This window comes from Drosophila grimshawi, unplaced genomic scaffold, assembly GCF_018153295.1.
Source record: "Drosophila grimshawi isolate 15287-2541.00 unplaced genomic scaffold, ASM1815329v1 contig_44, whole genome shotgun sequence".
NCBI lineage: Eukaryota > Metazoa > Arthropoda > Insecta > Diptera > Drosophilidae > Drosophila > Drosophila grimshawi.
The window spans coordinates 6,008,753-6,035,567 of record NW_025063240.1 but is presented as its reverse complement, the minus strand read 5'-3'; the positions used below and the strand labels follow the sequence as shown (position 1 = coordinate 6,035,567).

General features: G+C 38.4%; 1 protein-coding gene across 11 annotated transcripts in view; it reads right to left on the bottom strand.

The window, feature by feature from the left end:
• LOC6558725 (CUGBP Elav-like family member 4) overlaps window positions 1–26,815 on the bottom strand; it is a 313,415-nt gene that overhangs the window by 56,437 nt on the left and 230,163 nt on the right. For 4 of the 11 annotated variants that reach the window (XM_001985089.2, XM_032742856.1, XM_032742857.1 and 1 more), the window contains one exon: window positions 17,096–17,230. The exons of 4 other annotated variants lie outside the window; for them this stretch is intronic. In XM_001985089.2, coding sequence (XP_001985125.1) covers window positions 17,096–17,230 — 135 coding nt within the window. Of the gene's footprint in view, window positions 1–8,541; window positions 8,593–17,095; window positions 17,231–24,457; window positions 24,617–26,815 lie in introns of those variants that run through there. 3 more of the 11 variants (XM_043215442.1, XM_032742860.1, XM_032742865.2) reach the window with 2 other exon arrangements.

Below are 26,815 nucleotides of genomic sequence, written 5' to 3'. Positions count from 1 at the left end.
CGTTGCATGAATCTTGTTAGCCAACGTTTACGCTTATTATGCGGCAGCCGACTTGGCCAGTAGACAGAAAGCAACGCTATCGAATTTGTTTGATGCATGTGACGCTGGTCCAATGATGAGACCTGCCACACACATATACATACACACACACACACACACACACACTAAACCAGATCAACTATATGCACACAAACAAGGTAATGCCATACGAGAAGGATGTCACTAGTTTTTCCTGTGGCTGCTGTTGCTGCTACTGTTGCAATTGCATCTGCGCAAATTGCATTTGCCTCATGACACTCACAGTTGAATGCGTTTTTGGCCATAAGCGGACCACATTTTTCGAGCTTCACAACAAAAATCAAATAAACTCGACCGAACATGGCCAAACATATTTGTTAGCAAAATGCCAAAATTTCAACTGAGATTGCTAAAACTGGCCGAATTAGTTATTTCAACTGTTGCTAATGATAAATCATTTTAAGCACCTATTTGTATAGGTCAGCAATCAGGCATTAGTTGTTTGCATAAGCAACTGCATGTTATATAACATGTAATTAAAGCAACATTTATTTAAATATAAAGCAATATTTTATGTTGCTCATAAATCATGCGGAATAATATTAACCAAATTATTTAATATTGGACAATTTGAAATCATTTGCAAACAAAATTATATTATGAAGAATCGTGTTTATTTTAAACTACTAGAACTTCATTGAAACGAATGCAAGAGTAAGACACAATTTCATATGACATGGCGCCGTCTTACCAAAACCCACTCTCCCAAAAAAAAACTTCAATCAGAACAGATAGTTGCCACAAATCACTTGGAGCTCAATGGATGACTTCAAGTTGAACTTTCAAAAACTTTACTCGCCTTCCTCTAATGAAGTTGGCTGACAAAAAACGGAAGCTTATCGATATGGCCAACTAGTACAACTGCAAATAGACTCAACTCGTAAAACAAACAAACCAATCTCTCTTTCTTTACGTTTCCTTTTCTTTCACCCCGTCGTCTGACCCCAACTGAAATTGAACTCTTCTTTTGCAAAGCATGAACCTTAACACTTTGCATACAAATCAAAAAGACAACACATATGAGAGTTTTGCACACAAACACACACACACACACACACACATCTAGGATCTGCAATGGGACCATTATTCTTGATTTGAGTCACACACACCCACACACATCACAAAAAAGAGGGGAGCAAAACTTTGGCTAGCATATAAACAAAAAGGTAAAAACTTTGTGAAAGCCTACAGAGCAAGCATGAGCCAATGGATTTGGCCAGGATTTGCAACTACAGTTAATAATATTGGGCAAGAAACAAAACAAAAAAAAAGAATAAAGTTTAGCCTTGACTATGACTGTCCATACAAATTCACTTCATAATACATTTTATTGCCCAACGAACTGACAAGCTGACAAACTGCCAAACTGACTGACTGTCGGATTGAATGCCTCTGCTGTCCACTTGATCTGAATATGCAAAATAGTTGAAATTTATGCCGTGTGTCTCATGTAATGTGATACATTTTGCACTCACTGTTGCCCCGTTGCCACCGTTGCATACACACAAACACATAAATGGAGGCATCCGCAGGCGAAATTAAATAAAAATCAGTGACCAGGATACACAGAGTGAGCTCAAATTGCAATTTCATAAGCAATTTACCACACACACATGTACACCAATAGGCATCCACACAAGAGAGAGAGAGAGAGAGAGAGAGAGAGAGAGAGAGAGAGAGAAACAAAAGTTTTTGTTTGAATGAAATTTGCCTGCGAGCCATAGAAAAGAGAGTAGTTAAGTTAGAGAGAGGTAGTGGGAAATGAAAAGAGCAGCTGGACAAGCATTCAGAAACGGAGTTTTGTCATTGCATTTACTGGCCGCAGGGGTGTTCCGAAAAAGGAAAACTGCAAATTACATTTGAGCCAGGGGAAGGCAAGTTGTCTGTATGGCTTTTGTTGTAGCTCGAACAATTTAATACTTGGCCAGAATGCAGCGTTGACATTTTTATGGCACTCTCGAGTGCGTAAGACAGCCTAAAATGTATGTGTGTGTGTGACCTCTTTGGCCTTTACAATCGAAATAAGTGTGTGTGAGTGTGTGTGAGTGTGTGTGTCTGTGACACACAATAAACACCAATTAAGAATATAATATTTTGTGTATATAGACAAACAACAAATGTGTCTCCCCTGGCTGGCAAATTGAAAAGCCAAGTCAAGACTTGCTCTCACTGGACTTTTCTCTGCAAGTGCTGTGCAAATAATGCACAAAAGTATGCTACAAAAATACAAACAAAACAGGCGTTGGCTACGATCTGCTGCTGCTGTTAGCAGCTTGAAAACCTTATAACAAAAGCTAAAATATTATTGCTTTCGGGTTTTTGGGCTATCCACCCACTGTCTACACTCCACACCCCGTGAGTCAACCGGCCACTTTACAGGCGTAGAGAGCAGAGATACTGTTGAAGTCCGAACCGTAGCCGGCTTGTTATAAGGCATGTTGACAAGCCTCTTTAACAAATGACACCAACAGAAGAAGGACTCAAAGGACAGACAGACCAGAAGCAGCAGCAGCCGAAGCAGCTGAAGCAGTCAACCAGTCAGTTGGCCAAATAGTCGGACTCCGACTCAGCCTCAGTCGATGCGACGCTTTGTGTAACATTTGTTAAGCGCAACCGAAAAATTTGTTGCTCTTGTTTGGTTGCCAGTTGCCAGTTGCTGTCCGTCTCTCATGTTGTTTTGTTGTTATTTACTATTTCGTTGACTTATACGTAAAAGTGTCCTTTTTGTTTGCCATATAGGCCGGAGGATGGCTGATGGGGGCATCCGATTTTTGGAGTTTGAGTTTTGGGATACAATTCGAACTGACTGATGGGTTGTTAACCCTTTTATGTGCCATTCGAGCATTCGTATTTGAAGCAAATGTTTGTAATGCATTAGAGAAATGATAGATATATTAAAATTTATCTATTTAAAAGTATACAATAAGTAAAGAGGACAGATCAATGAACATGTAAAAGCTGCTATATAAGGTTTAGGTTTTAGGTTCTTTATTATAATCACTGACTATCGAATTTCAACAATAAAATGCTTTAAATTAAAAATGTGACTTAGGCTGTACTTATTAAATTACGATCCTCATTTGTAATCCTTTAAAAACCGCAGGGCTATTACTGACTTTAAATGCGCTTTAAGGCAAACCAAATTCGGATGGCCGAAAGGGTAGTGAAAAAGCGAAAAATCAACCGCCTAAATAAACTTGCACAGCAAAGATTTAAAAGCCGCTCAAACCAAGGTAATTTCAGCCTTTAGCCTAGGCAACAGTTTTTGCCAGGGCTCAACGCACCACAAACAAGGTAAATGCTTTTTCAACAACATCAACAACAAAATCAACTGTTGGTCGGTGGGGCTGCAACCGCAACATAATAATTATGCAACAGAAACCGCAATGCATGCGGGGCAGCAACAGTAGCAGCAGCAGCAACGGCAACAACAACAACAACACTCTCGACTGGTTGCAGGTTTTCTGATTTGGTGCCCCGGCCAGCAGGAAAATTGTTTTGCCAGGCGAAAGTGTGAACAAAAAGCTGTTGCGTGTGCTGCAACCAACACACAACAAAACAACAACAAAATAAAAACGAAATGAAAAAAGAGAATAAATACATAAAACAGCAACAGCAACAACAACAACAACAAAACAAGCAAACGCAACAACGTCAAACCGCAAAGTCAAATGCAACTAAAGCCGCAAAGCACAGTTTGGGTCCTGGGTTTGGAGTTTGGGAGGTGTGCTACAAAGGGACGCGTGTTATTAAAGCGACTTAGTGAAATTGGAAATGGTTAGCAGAGTTTAAGGGTAGGTACTCAGACAACAAAGAACTTCAGCTTTAAGAATCTACAAATATATAAGAAAAAAACTTATATTTAAATAAATCAGTCCTGAGATTTCCATCTACCATCTACCTAGTATATTATTATGTTAATACAACAAAAAACAATGCAAATTAATAATAATATTGTGGCAAATTAGTACTTGCAATAGTTATTTTAGTACTGATCCCAATTGGATTAACTGGCTTTCTGCTTTATTCCATAGAATTGTTATTTTGAAGTACCTCACATTTTCTACACTTTTTTCTCGCCGAGCGCTAAGTGTTCTTGTTGTTTTACTGTCCTTCTACACTTGTATCCTTTGTCGATTTATTTGTGCACTTATTTAGCACAAAACACAAAAGCTCCGCAAATAAAGCCGCATAACTTAATAGCGGCCCGCTTCATTTGAAGTTTATTGCTGAGTGTGACCAGGGAGTAAGGATGCAGGACACAGAACGCAGGACCACAGTAAGAAAAATCAATTTAGCTGGGCTTAACTTGAACATCAAAGCGTAAGCGCAAGTCAATGGCACGGGTTGGGGCTGGGGCAAGAGCTGGGGGCTGGCAACTGGCAACTGGCACAGGTAAGCAGGATACACTTTAAGCCTAATAAAGTGCGCCCCCAAAAGCATGCAGCTTGTTTTGTTTTATTTAAGCTGCGGAAGGTAGAGATGAAGCTAATTGTATTGCGCAACGGAATTTGATTGCATGGATTTGTATGATTGAAAAGGGCAAGCAGTTGTAGTGGCCCAAAAGGGAATGCCAACAGGAAAACTGAGAAAGCCGCCTCTAGGAGCTGGCAGCAGCAGCAGCAGCTGGCAACCGCTGGAAGCCAGTGCATAAATTGTGAGACCGAGTCGCGCACATTATTCATTTTTAATGCGCCCGTGAGGCGACCACAACAATTTGGCCACATGTAAGCACAGCTACTTGGCCATAATTGCCAGGTACAAAAGACGGTAGACAGTCGCAGAGAAAGATAGAGGTACGGAAACGGGACTACAAGACGACACTGCTGCACTTAAGACGCAGTAGCTGTACCAGCTGTGGGGGGCAGGGGAAGCATCATTAAAATGAGTTAGCGCTGTGGGCACAGTACAAGCAAAGCACAAGAAGAAGCGGAAGAGACTCCGGAGAGGGACTCCGTCTCGACAACGTTGTTTGGTTGTGTCTGGTGTCTGGTTGCCTCCAGTTGGCCTTTTGGGTGCAATTTGCAGGTAGTGGCAGCAATTAAGCCAAGAGGTAGATTAAGTTTAAGCTGCGGCGTAGATGCGCACCTTGTGGTTGCCTCGCCTTGCCTCGTCTCAGCTGCAGCGTTTGATGCAAGTCCCCAAATCGTTGCATAGTATACTAAATTTAGCGGACAACAGTAAATGGGTACAAACAAAAAAACGTCCTCAGGGAGTTACATAATTAAAAGTGTAATTTCTTTCTCCGTTTTAAATTGAACAGAAGAATGTTGAAGCGACCAATTTCACAGCAAGAAAGGGATATAGTTATAGGTTTGGAAATTAAAATTCCTATTCATGTTGTAGCAAGCCACATTAATGTAGGTAAAATGGCTACTAGTAATGTGGTAATAAGACTGTAACATATCTTCTGTACATATCAATCGATATCAATCAATGATCATCTTGAAGAAGAAGCGCTAAATCGTTGTAAGTAAAGTAAAGTGAGCAGGCGTGTTTGAAGAATATATCATTTAGTTTAGACTTCTACAGTCTGCTACCCTATATATATATACACAGTATTAATAAAGAAATTAATTATGAAAACTGTTACATGATTTTATATCATATTTATGATATGCTAATGAAAAGTCTTCAAGTGATTTTCAGCTTCTATTTGCTTTTAGCTACATACTCGTTAGTCTTCTAATTGCTGAAAGCTTTTAGAAATTCGGTTTCCCATCTACACTTAATTTAATAAACAACGTTGAGACATGCTGAGATGATGTGCGTAAGTTTTAAATAACATTTTATTACAACATTTCAATTGTGTTGCGCAAAAAAGTGAAACAATGTAATGTTATTGTTGTCGTTGTTATTGTTGTTGTTGTTGCTGTGTTGCATTGAAACGTGCACTCGTATTTCTAAGCATGGATCCATGAATCCATATGCATAATATGCGCTTTAGTTGTGTCCTGTGGATGTGGATGTTGCAAACAAAACGTGCCGCTTGCAAATTGTACAACAACCAATTAAAATGCATAACTCGATTTAAAGTTTACATAACATTTTGCTAAATTACAGGTTGGCCCCAACAGTCTCTGGCTTGTGTAAGTGGCCCGCCTGCCAACCAGCCAGTCAACCAAACATTCAACCGACAGCACACTCAGCCTCCCCTCGCCGCCCCATTCCATTTGAATCCCCAGCCTCAACTCAGCAGCTCTGCTTGCAATGGGGCTTACAATGTCTGTCAATTGTTGTTGTTGCTGTCGCTGCTGCTGCTGTTGCTGTTGCCCGGGCAACATGCAATTAAAAGCGATATTGAATTTTGTTACGCTATGCGCTCGAGTATACGATTTTATAGTTTTTGTTGTTGTTGCTGTAGTTTTTGTTGCCGTTGTTGCACTGTGGCGTTTATTTAATTTGTGCAAAAGCCAAAATATTTCGTTATGTGATTGGCATAAGTTATGCAATACAAAACAACTCCAAATTTATGAAATTGCAAATCTGCAAATGGTTAGTTTGGAAATGGAAGTTTGCAACTCTCAACTAAAACATGCAACACATCCATATAATTTTGCAAAAATTGTGAACATTTTTATCTGCAACAGCTTAAATTTTAATCACTTGCCTCAAAGGATTATCTTTGTTCGAACGTGCAGTTAGTCTCAATAGTATCACTGATCTCATACAACAACTGGCAGAACATTTCTTATCAAACTTTGTTGTATACTATAAAACTGTCCTTTTGAATACTTCGATGACATTTCACTTTATCACAATATTAACAACAGTCATCCAATCTGAGTCTAAGAGTAACATACTTAAGCTTTATATATTCCTTTATTTGATCAACTGTTAATATGTGGCAAGCTCATAATATCAAGGATATTCGCTTCAATTTGAATGCATAATGAATGCTGATGTATTCTAGTTTTCCCACACAAAGGATGATAACAATAATCATGCAATGATCAACGACCTCTCTTCATAAGTTTAACTGCCCCCATTTCTATTGTTGTTGCCGAATCGTTGTTCTACTCTAATTTATGGCTTTCATGGCATATATAGTACTTGACAGATGCAAAAGTAGACTAAATTGCCATCCAGTTGCTGCATTTTGCTGGAGGTGGGTGGAGTTTGTGTGTGATGCATTTATAAATCTTCATTGTGGGCCAGCTGGAAAGTAGCACAGACAACAACCAAAATGCAGCAGCAGCTATTTTTCTGAGCCATATGACCAGGTCCCCTTTTGTGTGTGCTAAAAGCAACATCAATTTGCATGAAATATGTGTGTGTGTGTGTGTGTGTGAGAGAGTGTGTGTGTGTGCGTGTGTGTTCTGCGTATGTGCGTGTAATTACAAAAACACACCAAGCTTGAGAACGTGCAAATCTGACCAAAAATTTAAATTGAAGTTTAAATTCTGGTAAATATTGTTGCCAATGGATGATGACGATGATGATGATGTATGAAATCTGCACATGCATGGCTGTGTTGTGGTTTCATGTGTGTGTGTGTGTGTGTGTGTGCGTGTGTGTGTGTGTGTTATGGGGGTGTTTGCATAGCCCGATGAGACCTCGACTCCTGCTTTTGTCTGTGGACATCGCTGTTATCTCACGCTCTTTCTCTCTTCATCTATCTCTTTCAGTCTCTGTAGGCATTTTGGGTGAAAACAAGTATATCGAATTTTAATTACATTTGCTTCACATGTGACTGCTGTCTATGAGTGTGCGTGGGCATGCGTGTGTGGGTGAGCTACCCATTTTTTAATGCTGGCCAACAACACGGAAATGTGATTTTTGATTGAGTTCCCAACAACAGGAGTGAAAACGACAACAGAAGCAGAAGGCCATCAGGCCACTTTTAGGCTTAGTCAATTTTCTACTTATATTGCTGAATAAATTTGGTCGAATTTTGTAGAAATGCGTTTCATTGGTCTTCATAATCATCGTCGCTGTCTTTCTCATTTTGCAAGCATCACAAATTGCATATAATTTATTGAAACTCCAGTGGTCACTCAAAATGAACTCTTTGAGCCAACATCAGTAATTATATTATGCAAAAATCACAGGCCTACGGTCGAGAGAGGAGAAATTCTATGTGAGAGTGTCTCTCTGTCTCTCAAGCTATCATAACAACGTGTCCGGTACATTATTATGCAGTGTTGCTCATTAATATGGTTTTTCGATTATGCGTTTTTTGTGGTCTTGGCAGTGGAGTAGTATTTCTGCGTGAATAATGTTAATTTGCCTGGGGCAGAAAAGAAACAAAATCAAGTGAAATATCTAGCAACGCTGTGCTTAACTAAAATTTGTGCACCAAGTTTTTGAATTGTCATTCGATTCTTTGCGATTTGAGTAATACTAATAAATTTCAATCATTTTATTGGAAAATCGTAAACTTGATAATATTACATGAACTGATTGTATATAAAAAATCAAATATTTAGATACAAAATGTGTTTATGGTTGACAACTGCTTACCGCCACGTAGAGCACGTGTCTTGTTGTAAGGATGAAGCCTTGTGCACTTACCTAAAAAGACACAAAAATGCATACGAATTATTAAAAAATCATTTATAATTTGAAATGCTTAGTTTGTTAGCTATCTATTTAAAACTTTAGGTTAACTAATTTAACATTTATTATAATTACATTATTTCTATTCTAAACTATAAAGACTCAAAAGCCTAAAAGGCTTACACATCTTTGCCTAAGCCGCATCTTGTTTTCAAAAGTATCTATGTTTATGATATATAAATATAGTTGTTTTATGGCGAAATCTTGACAGACAAGTTGGCAGCAAGTAAGTATCCTGTCGTCACTTGACACTGACTAGCACAGCCCGCAATAACCGCTGCCCTTCAGTCCTACAAGCCGCCCACCAGTTCGTTTTATATTATTCGGTATCCTTTTGCGTTGGGGCTTTGAAAAAGGATAACGGCCCAGGCTGCTGATGCCTTCAGACATTTTCATTTTCATTAAATGCCAGCGCGAGGGCTGTTGCTATCTAGTTGTTCTAGCTGCCTGCTGCCTCGTATCCCGTTACGCGCAAGTCAAAAGGATATTGTCTAACAACAAAAGTGGAATAAATTAATTTAGCGCATGTCCTACCCCGACTCGGCCTGGCAATGAGCTAGAAAATGAGCTTCACAATATATATATACACACATATACATATATGCTTTGGTATGCGTGTGTGTGTGGCATACACTTGGGCTGGCGAAACTGATAATAACAAAATATGTGCTGCTGACAGGTGGCAAGGCTGCCTTTGCTATTATCCTGACATTTAATAAGGCGCCACGCGTTTATTAAAAATAAGAGGCAAAAATTAAAGCCTACCTCTCTGGCGCGGCAGCTGTTTATATACACAAAATATAGCGTGGATGTGTGCACGAGTATGTGTGTGTGTGTGTACATCAATATCCATTATAGAAAGCATGGCTGTCAATTTCACTTTCGCCTAATTGCGCTCAATACAGCCGAGTGTGTGAGTTTTGGGTTATAGAAGATTCCTTCTGGCGCTTATTGCATTAATTTTTCAATAATCCTGCCAAGTGTAACAAATATCTAAAGTGGCATACTTCATGGCTGATGGGGCACGCCGTAATCTTTTATTAATGCCGCCGCTGCTCTAAACAGAAAATGCGCTCAACTGAGTTAATTAAATTTAGCCAAACTAGTAGCTTAGCCAAGCTCAGACTTTAATACACACATACACAATATCTTGAGTAATGGGACATATATTGGTAGTTTTTGGACAACCCTTTTCAACATGCTTGGGCTTGGGCTTGGACTTTTACTTAATGCTTAGGCCACAAACTTTTTGGACATTTTTATTGACAAGGCAGGAAAAACCTCAAAACAAGGGTTTCCCTTCAATGCACGCCTTGTACTCGTATAATTTGCTTGTGTTTTTTTTGGTCTTTTGCTTTTCCGGTACTCTTGTTCTTGTCCTGTGGAAAGTTTGTCTGCGGCGGAAATAAGCTGGGCCCACAGACTTCTGTTTTATGCCACAGTTGTGAGTTGGGGTGGTGGGGATGGGAGTCGGGTCGGTGAGGTCTCCTGTGCCGGTGTGCGGTCAAATCTAATTTCCGCAGCTTTACTACTTTATTAAACTATTACAGCAAAAGCCGAGGAACATTGCCAGCCAGCCAGCCAAGGCGACGGGTATTAAAAAAGTTATGTACATGTATTCCAATAAATGTATTCACCCACACACACACAGACTCATACGGTTGAAATGTGTTAATAAAGCACACTTGCTGCCACTTGGCCACATAATGAAACGAAATTGAGGGAGCTACGTGCTGGGGCGTCTAGGCACTTTATACCTTTAAAAAGAGAGTGTTACTGCTATAGTAGATTTAGTCGTAAATGTTTCCGAACACTATATAAGCCGGCAGAGAGCAAATTGCTTTCCATATATAAATATTGAAGTAATACTTTTGTATTATCATATTTATCGAATAATATAAATTTATTAAAATTTATACAGAAAAACTATGATATTCTTAAGAAAGAAACTGGAACGTTATAAGTCAAATAATCATCTTTCATAGTGTCAGCTGTCTTTCTAACTATATATCGAATATAATGTTTCCTTTGTGACCATAGGGATTGTCCCGAGAAGGCATTCAAGCTTCGACTTCTCGAAGATTTTCGCTACACATTCCCAGTAGCGTTGGGATGGAATAAGTTGAAAGCATTGTGGCTTTTATGATTTTGTCGTCTCGAGTTTCTCGTGTGTGGTACGTTTAATTGCTTTGACCTTTGAAATGTGTTGCATAGTTTCGGGCGTGTTGCATGTTAATTAGCATTAAGCAGGAGACGAGGCCTTTGTTAAGGCTGTCACTTGTGCGAGTGTGTTATAAAAATTTATTAGCTACTATGCTTACTTGTGCTTCTATTTTGTATATGAAACTTTGGCTATATTGCAATTAAATTTAAGCTGCATTAAACAGCTGAGCCAAATGCTCACACACATACACCATATAAGCCACCAAAAGGACACAGGCACAAAGAGCTCGGGACGACAAAGTTTTCGGGCATTTCTGGTCTATGGCAAAAGTTCGCGTTGCGCCTTTTGATATGTATTTTAATTCCAGCTTGTGGGCCATTTTGCAGTCAGGCCAGGACTTCTGGCAGCAGCCGCAGCAGCCACAGCAACAACAACAAGGGCGACTGGCTTAAATGGCACTTATGAGCTTATGCCACAACTTACATTATTATTATTACCACGATTTTTCTTAATATTTTTGCTAGCTTCGCCCTCACAATAAATAGTTATGTGCAGTTCTTGTGGCTGGCGTATTGACTGCACTTTCCCCCACATCCCTCATACCCTCAGTCCAACAATTTCTGTTAAAGCATCGAGTTGAGAGTTTCGTTTTAATTAAGGCGCATTAAGCGACTATTATTATTAGGAGTCTGGGTGTTTTAATGTGCTACATAATTTATAATCAGAGAGTAAAGATTGCATATGCATGGGCTTGATTTATATAATATTCAAATATACTTAATATATATTTTAAGATGTCTGCTAAAAATTCTAGACATCTTTGTATGTATTTTTTTGTTGACCTACTTTGAACCAGTTTCAACTGTAACTTTGACAACTTCAAAACAAGACCATCATTGGTTATCAATGTAATTGACATTAAGTGATTTAAGGCACTTAAAATATCTATAAAAGCGGAGTATTATCATTTTATCTGTCATTATTTTTCTTCTTTAATGATAACAAATTTATTAGCTGCGCTGTCAATAATTAATCAGTTTTATTACGAATTCAATAAATAAAATGGAAATTTCATCGCGCTCTTTTATATTTTATTTACAATTAAGCCCATGTCATAAGCGTAAAATTCTATTTGAATTTAACAGCATTTGCACTTGTTTCATTTCATTTCAATTCGTTTCGTTTCGCTTCGTTTTTGTTGTACACATTTATTTGACAGTTTTTCAGCACTCAATCAGCACTTGTTAGAACTTTTAGTGCAGTCGAGTGCTGTAAAATAAACATGAGCTGTATTTTGTACGTATGAAAATGAAATGAAATTTAATAAATGCACCCAGCAAGAGCAGCAGGAGAGAGAGGGAGAGAGATGGACAGAGAGGGAGACAGAGAGAATGAAAGAGAGAGACAGAGTCAGGCAGCATGACATTCACTTCATAAAACTTTGCTCATATAAATTGAAATTGAAATGAAATGATGATATGTATGAGACAGAGTTGACAACAGCGGAAGTTTACGAGTGTGTGTGTGTGTGTCTGAGTGTGTGTGTTGCTGTTGGCCAAACAAGAAGTGGATCAGCAAACGCAAGAGCTGACGTAGAAAGGCGGTACAGTATTTTAGGGCACTGCAAAACAACTTAAACTGTCATTGAAAAGTTGGCAAAAATCGTTTGCTGCTGCGACGTATTAAGAAAGTTTTTGTTGTGCACAGCTCTCACCTCAATTACGCTGCTCGCTTTAAATTGAAGTGCCGTGTGCGGACTCTACCTGTGTCGCAACCAAATTTAGCTGCACACTTTTCGCCTGACTGATTGAATGACGCATTTTCGACTCGGTGGCAATTTGCGAAATTCAATTAGCTTGCCCCATGCGCAGATGGAACGCAACGCATTCAAGCAGTTGCCACTTGGCATGCAATTTAGTTTAAGGAATGCTTCTGAGAGCATACAGTGCGTGTGTGTGTGTGTGTGTGTGTGTGTGTGTATGGTGTGTGCTGCATAGCTGCCACAATTATGCCGAATATGTCACATTAATTATTCGCATTTATGGGGTTTTCGATGCTTTTGATATAACATGAGCGGGATGGGGGCGACAATTCACGAGAAACTCAAGTCTACTTTACAGCGGCAATTTGTTGTTATTATTGTTGTTGTTGTCACTTCAATTGGCGTCTGTGTATGATGCCCATTGTATGAGAGATGTGTGTGTGTGTGGTTGTGTTGGGTATTAATTGAAATTTGTTCTTGCATGTCAGCTGCACAAGATGCTTCTGGGAATCTTTTCAGTTTGAATTTCGTGCCAATTAAAAGTTAATTTGACGAAGCAAGTCATTTTAAATTAATTTTGATATAAACAGCAATTTAATTCAATTTGTATAAATGTGATATTTGGCTACCTGAAAGTTACTCATGCATCATATGTGTCTTTGTGTGTGTGTGTATAGTTTCGCTTTATCAAATGCGGTAAGACCACTAATTAGCTCAAAGAAACCTCCTTGCACTGTGTAAAATGTATCTTAAATTGTTTGTGAAGTGTGCGATGTGGTTAGATGAAATTTTGCCATGACATAGAAGATATTTTGAAATTCAATTTCTTGGTAATATAGACATAAAGATATTTCTAAACTGAGCAAAATGCAGATCTTATTGATTATAGTATATATTATATACATATTATATATGTGTATAATTAATAAGGTATAATAAAAATTGCATATGCTTAGTATTTTCAATTTGATTTATATCAATCAATATTCGCTTATTATAAATATTAAAGTATCAAAATAAAAGTATGATCTATGCTTATATAGCCCGTAATTAACAGTGCCTCCCCCTACCCGCTGACCGACCCACTGCTGTCTATCATTTGGCCACTTGACGCCCATTCGTGTAAGTGCGTGTGATGCAATTACTTAATGACAGGTCAATGGTGGGGCAGAAAGGCAGTGAGTGGGTGGTTGAGTGCCACGACCGCCAAGTGGTTAGGCTTAATGTTTGAATTGCCGCCTCAATGCGACGACTGCTGCAATAAAGCAGCAGCAGCGGGGCATCTGGCAGCAAGCAACGGCTCTAAAACCGTTCCGACGTCAACTTACGCCAGCTGCCTGTCAGCGACAGCAACAGGACTCGGGCCAGGGCCAGAGCTGCAGCTACTGCTACTTATGCAAATGCTTTAGCAGCACGACTGCCAGTTGCCACTTGCCACTTGCCACTTGCCACTTGATGGCCGTTGTTGCTCATGTATAGAAAGTTTGATTACCAGGCATCTAAAGAGTGCAGCAGACACGACTGGGAGGCAACGGGGTTTGGCGATTGGGGTTTGAGGTTGACTCTCCTCATGGGCTGCACAATTGTGTTGATTGCGCAGATGGCAGAAGACGCAACGCCAGCAGCAGGCAGCAAGCTGGCAGCTCCTTGCCTTGATGACAATGAAGTGCATGCATGAATATTCTAATCAAATGAGAGCCAACACACAGACGAGGTGCCTGCCTGCCTGCCTGCCTGCCTGCCAGACTGCCAGACTGCCAGTCTGACAGTCTCGTCAGCACACGGCCTGTGTCTGCAACATACTGAGCCTGAGCCTGTGACTGTGCCTGAGCCTGAGCCTGAGCCATTGTCAAGCTGTGCAATTTTTGCATTAGCACCACATGTGCTGATGTTGTTTTTGTTGTTGTTGTAGCCAAGCACTCCTTAGCCAAGTCAGGCAGTCAGTCAGTTAGTCAGTTAGTCAGCCAACCACATGCTTTGTGTTTTGGCTTGTGTAAAAGTTTCAAAGCCAGTTCTCGACCCGCTTCATTCGTTGCGTTTCGTTTCATTCACTCACTGAAATCGAATTTGCATAATTTAACATGATGGTTGCGCTTATTCCTGTTGCCTGTCAGACAGACCTTCAATCTCCCTCAACCCACCCAGCCTGCCAGCTGTTATTGTTGTTCTCGTTCTGTCTCTACTTTATCCCTTTCTACATTCTTCTATTTTTTTGTTTGCCTCTTACATTTGCCGCCACATGCATCATCATTTGCATACATTTTCAGTTCGCCAGTCACCCAGTCAGTCAATCCGTGAGTTATTCAGTCAGTCAGTCAGTCAGTCAGTCAGTCAACTCTTCCCTGTCGTTTGCCGTCATTACTTACTTGCGCCGTTTACACATTTGATTTGCCCACCCTCTGCCCATTGTCCCCTCTCTCTATCGCGGCCACAGCCGCGTGGCTTGACTCGATTTTCTTTGAATATAATTCGCGGCAGTGAGAAAAAATTGACGTTGATGGATTTTGGCACTTACACAGAAGACTAGCGCCCTGTCACTACGCCAAAAACTTCGTTGCCTGACTGCCTGACTGACTTTGAAGCGCATTTTAATGAAGAATGATATGTTGGCATTGCCATCACCATCACCATCATCAGGCCCCATCAGACTACATCGGATCCCATACCCGAACACAACAGCCACAAGCACACGGGCCACAAGACCACATCAACTGACAGTTTTCGCGGTTTTGAACTTTTCCCTGTCGAACGACGACATCGACCAGTTTTCTCTTGTCCTTCTCAGCGACAGCAACAAAAGGGGCACAACAACAAAAATATAGGGCGAATCAAGATCGACAAATTATTCTTATAGCTGTTTTCTCATCATTTTCTTCAAATACTTGTAGGCTGAAGAATTGCCAACAAATGTACAAAAAAAGTAAAGAATAAAAATATATTTTTGCATAAATTTATGTGCCCATCTTTGACATAAATTTGATTTAGCTGTTGTGATGATGATTGGATTAATACGGATATAAATAATAGCCTACAAAAAGCCTACATGATAATTTACTTAGTCGATTCAAGGATTTTGTCGGAAATGGATACATTGAGGAATTCAGACTGTTCATATTATATATCACTCACAAAAGTGAGGATTTATTTATTGGCTTTAAGCTACAGCACATGTTTTAATAAGATTTCTTTCTTTTTTTTTCGCTGTCGCAGTCGCATCTGTCGCTTTGAATCTTTGTTTGGACTTTGGTGTTATTCTAATGTGGCCCAAAAGGCAAATAAGCGACAAAAAAATAAAAATAAAACCAGAAAACAAAATGAAAGCATAGAAACAAACTATGAGAAGTGTCGCTGTTTGGCGCCACGCCCACTGCGCACAGGCGGCTCTGACGCCTTTTCATGCATATCAAAATGGCAACAATAAACGGCAACAAAAGAACAACAATAACAAACATTAACATACAACAATGGGCAACGTCGACAGCGGCAGTCAAATGTTGCAAATGTAAGCAAAATAAATATGTATGCAAACACACACACACACACACAGACACACACACGCACACTCACATAGACACGCTGAGGGTGTTTGTGTGTGCGCGCAAAACCAAAACTTTTGACATAATAAAATGAAATGTTATTGTTAAAAAAGTTACTTGCATATTAAAACAAACGCAACTTTTTTCCTAACATATTTTTTTTGTTTTTGTTTATTCTGCTGTATCTGTGTGTGTATGTTGTGTGTGTTGTGTGTGTATACAAAAATATGCATACTAATATACAGAAACATTCACATAAATGTAAATGGGCAGCGTGTGAGCTTGCAAGCAGCGCTCTGGAAAAGCAAACAACTTTAATTGAACTGTTTACCCGATTTTTATATTATATGCCACGAATTCAGAAAACGCTGCTTGCCAAGCTGTATAATTGTTATGGTTATGCTTGTGATGATTATTTGGCTCGTTGCACAGCTGGCAAAACGTTCACGAGCAGCCAACCAGCCATTCAGCTGCTCTTTATCGGGTGGCCTGCATAAACAAGCACTGTTGACAGCCATCTGGCAACCAAAACAACTAACTGGCATATGGGGTCAGTTTCGAGTACCCTCAGTTTGGCACTGATCGATTGTAAGTGTCTAATCTGTTTACAAAACATGTGTAGCGTACTTTTGGGCTATTGAAACTTAAATTTATATAAATATTGAGCATTATTGAAAATACATTATTATAACACTAATTTAAATATATATTCTGCTGAAATTTGTATTGAGACACCTGACAATTTATAGGTTTAGCTGTTTTATGTGCCCAAGCTTGATTGCAGCAATCACAGAAATATTTATTATTAAATAAACTTACAATGGCATTGTTGTGTTGCTTAAGAATGTATATGAATATAGCACTACGTATAAAAAATACTATTTAAAACGTCAACACAATGAAAACTGGCAAACAACAAATAACGAGCTCAACACGTTACGTATACGTAATATGGAAATAGTTGTATGTAAAAACATACTGTATGGGCGTACTCACCTTTGCTAGCACCGTCCGGGCCCCGTAATATGGTGCACTCCTCTATAGTGCCGAATGGATGAAATATTTGTCTAACATCATCTTCGGTTTGTTGTTTGCTGAGCATGCCAACGAACAGCTTGCGATCTAAATGCTCTGTTTGTTTTTTGTTTTTTGTTTTTGGTTTTTTTTTTTCGTTTTTTGTTTTGATTTTTGTTTGTCGTTGTATCAAAAGAGGCAGCAAAATGGAAGAGTGGCATGTGTGAAAATCAAATTGTAAAAGCCATAGCATTAGAAAGAAGTTGGCCAATAATGCAAAACAAGTGAAAGTTACCGAAAAATGTCAGAAACGCGAACGGAAACGGTAACGGAAACGGAAACGGAAACAGAAACGAAAAATCAAATATGTAGTTAAATACCGAAAAATCAGGCCATATGAGCGTTATAGTATATATGTGACATATATAAAGATGTAAATGCAACAGAGTTACACATTACGCAACAGTTTTTGTAACGGGTAACAAACGCAGCAGGCACATTGAATAAAATTTAGTTTAATTTTATTTTTGTTTTAAAGATTTCAACGAGCGCAAAAATACAATGAAAAAATATAACGGAAATCAAAAAAAAGCAACAACATTTATTTAACGAAATTTGATATATTTTTTTATTGGTGTTGGTTTGGATATCGACACCAAAGGAGCAAATACAATTACAACATTTATTAATGTGGGGAATATTGGGAAAATTTTGATATTTCGGAATCGGCAACAATTTGCAATATGCCAAAGGGGATTATTAATATTTTTTTTTTGCGTTGCGGGGGTTGCATTAAGAATTTCGGTTTAAAAAATTTGAAAAGCAAAAAATTAAATTTTGGTATAAGAAAATTATTGTCAGTATTCCAATTTTGCCAATTTTGATGATTTTTTTTTTGTTTTCAATTATTTATATATAAGTAAATATATATATATATATTTTTTATATAGAGCACGAACAAGTGTTACATAAAAAGGAAAGAAAAGAAGATAAAAATGGGTGATATTTAGTAAAATTGTCGCAAAGTTTTTTTTTTTTTTGGTTTTTATGTAACTTACAACTTACAAAATGGAAAATGTCTTATGACAATAAGTATAACAGTTAGCTAAATATATATGTATATATAACACAATACGTACACACACACACACACACACACACTCATACATACTTACATACCACGCACAACAGAGCTACAAGTTATATAGACATTAAAAGGTAAATAACATTTTAGCCACTACTTGGAAAAATATTTAATAAATATTTAGTTAGATTTATACATAAGGAGGCAGAACAACCGTTCATAGCTTAAATTGGAAGAAAGTGTTAGCAACTAATAGGGAAAGCGTGTAATTGGACCCATCATCAAGGGGGGAATGGCCATTATAGTATATAGTTAACCTTTAATTTAATATTATTTTTTGCTTTGAATTTCTTAATAATTTTCCATTAATATATACACGTAAATATGAGGCGCACAAGTGCAAGGCAATAAACACGTTCATTGGCAACACCAAACAGACCTCAAGCCAATATGCTGCCAGGCTGTTTCAAATCGAAAACCAAATACCCATAGCACACTTGTTCGCAGAACCAATCCCACATCAGACTGGGTCTCATATCGAAAATTGAGCGTTCAATTATTGCCAAAACACTTGGCACACACACACATATTCGAGAGAGAGAGAGAGAAAGTAGAGGCAGCTGCCTCTGCTGTTGTCGCGTTAAAGTGGCAAAAGCAATCGAAGTAGAAAATAACTAATACGACACGTTAGCCGGCCGTGCTGACTCAAACTGGCCTGCAGGCAATTGTCTTGCCGTAAGGGGCGTAAGCCTAATGGCATTTGTGCCCAACTCAATTCAACTGAACTGATCTCTCCACACTCTCCCCTCTGCCCTTTCACCTACTCATCTGGGGCTAAGCACGTGCAATAAGCCAAACAACGCCACTGGCATGCTAAAGAACAAAAAGGGGGCCTCAGTTTCGAACGACGATGTGGGGCCAAAAGGGTTGCCCACATAAGGTCCAAGGGGTGCGCTTAATAAAAATGTAAAGCACGTGGAGCATTCTCCAAAAGGTAGCAAGGACCAAAGGTACACGAAAAATAGTGCAGCATGCTGGCCATTCTACATACATACATATATGTATATACATACATATGAAATGGCATAGTTCAACTGGCTCTTAACAGCTGCGGCGCCAAAAAGCAGACAATGTGAAAAGAAAACGAGCAAAAAAAAGAAAGAATAGCAAAAGAAACCGCTCGCTCACTCGACAGGACACAGCTGAAGCAGAGCAGAAACAGAACCGGCTAAAAAGGATTTGCACAATGTTTAGTCGCCGTTGCAGCAATTTTCTACAATTACGGAGGGCACACAGGTGGGCGGCGGCCGCAGGATGATGGCAACATGACGGCATAAAATGCACACGATTTTCAGTGATTCCATTTTGGACGAGGCGAAAGCCAAAGGAGAAGCAAAAGCAAAAGGAAAAGCAGTGAAAATAATATTAAAGGCCATTAGGCTCATATAGACAAGTTAAGTGGCTCTTTTTAGTGTCGCCCATATACCCATCCCCCCTCTGGCAGCTTATGCTCGGTCTACTCTTTGTTCTGGTCGTCATGTGCGCCATGTGAGTGTGTTGGCAGTTTTTAGATTTTATTTTATGCCTCGGCTGTTGCCAAGGCAAAAGAAGTCATTAACGTGTCGTTGTCTTTGATGCTCATGCTCGAGCAGAGACAGCAGCAGTCAGCAGCAGTCAGCAACAAAGCGAAAAAGAAGACCAAATTAAATTAGTTGGCCACATGGCAACTTTTGTCTGCCAGGCGACAAAGAGCAGAGAGCTGGAGTGTACGTAGATGGAGCAACATGGAGAGGCACCACTAATTGTTGCATGTTATGTTTTTGCTTATCTTTGAGGCTGCCCTCAAGCGCAGTCAGCTCGAAATGTGCCCCAGACAAGTAATTGTATTTTAAATGTTAGCCCAAAAGGTGAAAAAGCCAGCTAGCAAGCAATGTCGCGTCTATAAATTATACAAGAAATGGCAAAAGCAAAAAAAAAAAACAAAAAAAGGCAGAAAGAGAGAATTGCAAAAATAAAACTGTTGTAGAAATACTAAAACAAAGTCGCTGACAAAGCTCAAAACTCATGTGTTCCCATGTTTTCCTCATTCCTTGCATTTATTTTTTTTCCTTCGTTTGTTTTTACAGCTGCCTTTTAGCTGGGCACTTTTGCCAATTGACATGTAAATTGACATTTAATGGTTGCTAATGAGCGTCTGAGGATTAGTTCCTTTCAGGCAGACAACGGGAAAGACGCCGTTATTTGCATAGGTGCTAAAGAGCATGGGGAATTAAGCAACTCAGCTAACTGCGGGTATTAGGGCACGTGGCTTATGATCTGGGTTAACTATATATATATATATATATGTATTGCGAACAAAACTGCTTAGCCTGTCTATATCTGTGACTTTTTCGCTTAAGCTCTTGTTTTGTATCACTACTATCATCTATACCATAATAATTTGAGATTACTTCTCTCTTTTAGGGTTAAATCATAATTGATTTTGGCTACTTACGAGCTAAGTTTGCAGTCTTTTCATTTGAGCAGCTCTTAGGATTGCAAACAGCTTTACTGCAAAATTGTAGCTAATAAATCATTAAGCAAACAAATAAATACTCCATTAATTTTCACAGCTTAGCACAGAAGCAACGAGGATCTGCTTCAAGAAATCTCCTTCTAATGCGACCAATTCATATTTGAAAACTCCTAATCAGATTATGATGGACGGCTAACAGAACAGTGCTGGACTCAAAATGCTATGTAAATATATTTAAGTTATTAATTATTTTGTTGGTATTTTCAATAGCAAAAGCTGCTTTCTAATTACAAGTTAAGACTACTACTCGTCTGGAATAACATTTGTTTAGCAAAAATTGATTGAAATATGAGTATGAACAACACAAACACAAATGCCTACCCCATACACACATACACTTGTAAGTTAGTATCTGTGTATTTGTAGCTTATCTATCTGCATGCTGCATTTTGTGTGTCGTCTGTGTTTATTTTGCTATAAATTATTGAAATTGTAATTACTTAGGCCAACGAAATGGGGAAATGAGCAAAGTCGCTCAATAAGTAATATATTAGGCAGCATATTTTTCTCGTTGTTCTTTGTATTTTTTTTTTTTTTTTTGCTAATGCCAATTTAATTGTATATGTATATATGGTCAAACTAATGTTTATCGATTCGACTTATACATATAAAATGTGCATAGTAATTTTTGTGATTGAATACGGTTATGGATATACTAAGGCAAAAATTGCATTAATTAATTAATAGTGTTGTTTATTTAAATGCTGAATTTTACATTCAAGCACGTTTGAAATTGAAATCAATTGCGCAATATTTGATATGAAATCAAACTTATGTTTATAAAGAAATTTGAGTCGAGTACAGCCGGCTATCTATCAATATTATATTGCCACACCCACTTGGCAATTGTTTAGTCGCTGCAGGCGAATCATTCTGAAACCATTTTTAACGGCAGGCAGGCAGTCAGCGCAGTCTGTGCGGCATCCTGTCATTCTGGCAAGCTGGCGTTCTCTCTCGACTCTGGGCTGCACAGCCGTCGAGGTGTCAGTATTTATACAGCAAATAAGCTAAATTTTTCCTTTATGACTCCCACAATCGGGAAAACAGTTGGTGGATGAATGCGAATGCGAATGCGAATGCGAATACAAATGCCAGCCAACTAACGTCGCCAGACAATTGTGTGGCAATTGTCAAAAGTCTGCCCTGCCCAGCGACAGAGCTTGCCTTCAGCCATTTACCCACGTTCCCCGCCCCATCTCGCCTCGCTTCAAGTTGCGCTGACGTTTATATATGACTAGTGATAAGTCAGCGTCACCCAAGACGTTGACACCAAGTGCAAGTGGGGTCGGATCCTTGGCAAATGCGGCTGGAGTTCTTTGCAGAGTTCTCATGCTTGTTTCGTGTCTCATTTTGAGCTTTGTTGTTGTTATGGTGCCATGGAATCCTTTGGGTCTCTTTGGGGCCTTAAAGTGCTCAGTTTATTTGTCAGTTTGAAATTTACAGTAATAAGCGCAAAGTTGAGCATAGGCTGGGGACACCAATGACAATGATGGCGTGCAAATGACATGTTGAGAGCATGGGTATATAATATCTTTTCTGCTCCTGCAATGCGATAGGGGTGCGAGGCGGATGTTACGGCTGAATTCAGAAGTAAATTAGTTATTAGCGTTGTAAGTAGTTCAAAAGTTCTACCAGAGTTTTGAGGCAGAGTTCTCTGTAGAGTTTGGCATTGGCATTGGCATGCCGAAAACGAGCGCTAAATTGCGCCTAATTGTTAATTAGTGTCAGCGTGAATTAGTATTTACAGCTTTGCTGTAGACGGACAAACAGACGGACCGACAGACAGAGACAGAGGGGGAGAGAGACAGTCGAGCCACAGAAGACAGTAGAACATTTCTATGGACGCATTTTTAGGCATTTTGCATGGCAAAGTCAAAGTTTTTGTTTTGCCAGCACAACGGAAATTGTACAAAAGTCAACGCCAGAGACCCCAGAAAGACGCGCCAAAAGTTTGTCTTTGGACTCTTTCTCCTCTGTGGTATTGAAGTGTTAATTAATATTGAAAAGGATCAACTTTTGTGTGACTTTGGCTTTGTGTGCGCCAAGCAAATGAAAATTGAAAAGGAATCCATGGAGACTCCAAAAGAAGGGGCAGGGGACCAAAATACAAAGATGGGGTTAAAAATATATACGAATTCCAGTTACCCATGAATTTCTATTAGTTTTCGACTTAAGTTTAAAGTGCTTTCGGAAAGAATGTCTAGACTGCAAAAATTGTATAGTATATTTGTGTTAAGATGCCATTCATAAATGCTTTGAATAAACTATTTTTCCAAGTTGAATCTATTTCAGGTAAAATATATTACATTAAGACTGGAAATGCATAAGAGAGCCGGCAAGATCTTAGAGTTGGTTTTCCAAGTGGCTTTAAAACGGTTTTGCTGTCTGAATTTTTGGACAGGACCTGGCAATAAATATGCAGCAAATGCAGATTGACAGAGAGTGGGCAGATAGAGGCGGCAATCTTGACATGCCATTAACATTTCATGTGCACCTTGGCGTTGTCTTTTGCCAGCCAAGAACGAGGACGAGAGCGAGGACGAGGATGCTGATGCTTGAGCTGCAGCCAGAGTCACAGCCGGCGTTGACTATCACACTAAAAGTCAATATAAAGTAAAATTTTTTTTATGACCCCGGGATTATCATTTTGCGCTGCAGCTTGACATGAAATTGGCTGCACTGTGGGTAACCAGAAATTGGCTATAAAAGCAAAAAACGACGACCAAAAGGTGCTCGTGTCACTCTCTCTCTGCCTCCACACCCCCCCCCGGCTACACCTCTCCGTCAACGTTCTATAAAAAATATAGAAATTTTTATTTTAAGTAGTGACGCGTCAGGGATAATGTTAATGGTACATAGCATTTTCATTTCAAACGCATAAAAGTGTCCAATGTCTATCCACGGGAAATGTTGGAAAAAAAAAAGGAAAGGAGAGACAGTGTGAGAGTGAAAGAGAGAGAGAGAGAGAGGGAGAGAGAGAGAGATGAGAACGAGAGCTGCAGGGCAGAAGAATTGTGAAATGGGTGGCTCCTTGTGGCTGGCGCTTTATGTGCGCAGATTTTCCATTTATATAAGTATGTATATTTTGTACATATATGTATATATAATAAGGGGAACGCATATATTGCACGATAAAGTGGAATTTAAAGTTTATGAGCTAGACAGAAGGACTCGCAGCACTCCAAATTCGACGGGTATTCACCGCATTTTCCGTATGCTTTATAATTATATGGCCGGCATTTTTTTATAACTCAACGAATGCTATGTGCGCTGCAGGGACGAGGGGTGGGTGGGGTTTAGTGATGCAACTTGCTTGGAATGATGCTGCAGATAGCGTGTAATAGGCAATAGACAAGCACATAAATTTGTGCAATGAAAACGGTCACAGGAATGTTATAAGCATTTTATATGACAGACGAAAAGTTGTGCGCATTTCAAGTCAAGGAGAAAATGATCTTTCTTTACAAACTGTCATAATGTCATACTAATCTTAGAAAATCATAGACATTTTTGACAACAAGTACGTTAGATAATATAAAATATTTTCTCAAGCTCAATAATATTACATATTCAATTATCTAATCATTTAATATTTCAGTAGATCATTCTTAACTACTAGATTAATATCTAACATTTAAGGTACACATACGACACTTTAGATATATTATATAATATGTATGCTTACGTTTAGAAACTTTATAGACTGCTGCTCGGCTGTGAGTTCGAAAGCAGCTTAAATACTTGGTTCTGTTGGAATGTGTTTGAGGCTGCTTTAAATGTGTATTATATTGGCACTGAGTAGCTCTTGAATTTGTATGCTTTGCTTGGATACCTAATTTAATGACCTGGCATAATTGATATTCCTGTAGTCTTAAATTCTTAAGTCACAAAAGACCTTAACACGATTGACATAAGAGTTGAGAAAGGCTCAGATTAATGTTAGTGTAAAGCTACGAAAAGCTCTTTCTACATTTATTCACACAATTGCGAATTAAGCTTTTAATTGTAAGCTCTAATTTATCACTGCTTAATACAGTTTTGCACTACGCGGCGTATGTGTAATAGTCATCAATTTAATTGCTCCACAATAACTAGTTTGTATAGTTTGCCTTATCTTTGGTAATTTTGGGCTTCGAGTCTAATTGTAATCTAAACATTATTTTCATGGACGTTTCCTGTTAAGCTGTCAATTAATGTGACATCAAAAGTTATGTTGCTTCTTTTCTATAATTGCTAATTATTATAAATTAGGTGTTTGAATGGGTTTTGATCGTGTATTCCAAGCAATATCGTCAAGAGCATCCATTTCATTGCTTCTCAGCTGCAGCCTTTAGTTCAATGCCACCAATTTGTTGCCGTTTGCTATTCCACGTGCTAAAATTTTGTTTACATTGTCGGTTGGTTTTGTAAGTCGGTTTGATTGTTTTGTTTTGTTTTTTTGTATTATTTAATTTTATTATTTTGACGTTTGCGAAAAAAGAGAGAAAAAAGAAAGAGAAAAGAAGGAATAAATAAAATTTTTATAATCTCCGTTTGTTGTTGTTTGGTTTTTGGGGATGTACATGTTGTTGCCTATTTAAAATGTATAATTAAGAGTTGGTTTTTCTTTAAACAGTTTTGTTTGTACTACAGAAATTGGAGCAACAAATATGACGCACATCTAGAAATGATTACATGTCAATAACAATAACAAATTGCACTTTATTTATTCAATTAATTATTTTTTTTTTAATCTATTAATTGATCTAAATAAGTAGAGGGCACAACATTGAGCATAGGCTTGCATGTTCTTCTAATAAATGTATACATTTTTATTTATAAATTGATTTATTTCTTGGTAATTTGTTTACGCACAACATCAAGGAAACAACAACACTGAGATATAAAAATTTTATTATAATTTTAAACATAAAACGTACAGAAGCTTACAAAATAAATTGATGATGTTAATCAAACGGCTAGTTTAAAAAATGGGTCGAATGACAAATGTCTGAAAGCGCCAAAGTTGTATGATTGATAGTATGTTGGGTACACAGAGAACGCACGATATATGTATGTATATAAGGAAATACGTATTGCATTTAAAATAAAAAATACACGACAACAACACACGGTAAATAAAAAGTGTACATAAACATAAATATGAGTAATGATTTACGGTCCTAAATAGATATGACTTTAATTTATAGACTTAAATTCGAAATTTTTCAATTTAAGAGCAAGTAAAACTAATATAAATGTTGTCAAAGTATTTCCCAATACCAAACATGTATCTTCAAATAGACAATAATTAGATGCAATGGCTGGGCCTATAACTAATTGAAAATATATTGCCTGGCTAAACAAATAACTCAAACTATGTACAAATCAATGCAAAGACTTAGCTAAGAGTTTGAAGGGCTGTGGGTTGAACGGAGCTCAACACCTTGACAGCAAATGGCATAAATAAACAAATGAACCGATGAACAACAATAACAACAACAACAACAACGATAACGGCAACCTCAAGTCAGACGTCAATCAAATAGCAAGGCAAGTTGAGAAAATGCTTCAATAAACATGTCTTACATAAAACATTTTAATTAAATTATATTTCATATATGTATGTGTGCACACACATATGTGCGCTCGAATGTGTGTGCGTGTACAATATTTATCAATTTTCCAGAGTGGGGTGGCAAAAACTAGAGTCATCACAATAACCATACGTCTTCGTCTAGTCCGCACACACACACACACACACACACACACAGACACACCAACACATGGAAGTAAACAAAAGTGTTTTAGCGCTCTCAATGCACATCACTCATTTACACGCACACACGAAAGGAGTGGAGCAATAGGCAAGAAGGACACATAATGAAAGTGTGAGCGAAGCAATGACACTAGCTGAAAAACTGTCGATTCATCGTGCCACATAGAAGTCAGCATGGTTCAAAAAATCATAATTTGAAAACGGAAAATATTATATAACACAATTGAAATCATTATTTATTCATTACTGTTTATTTGCCACTTTTATTGTGATTTAAATTTAATT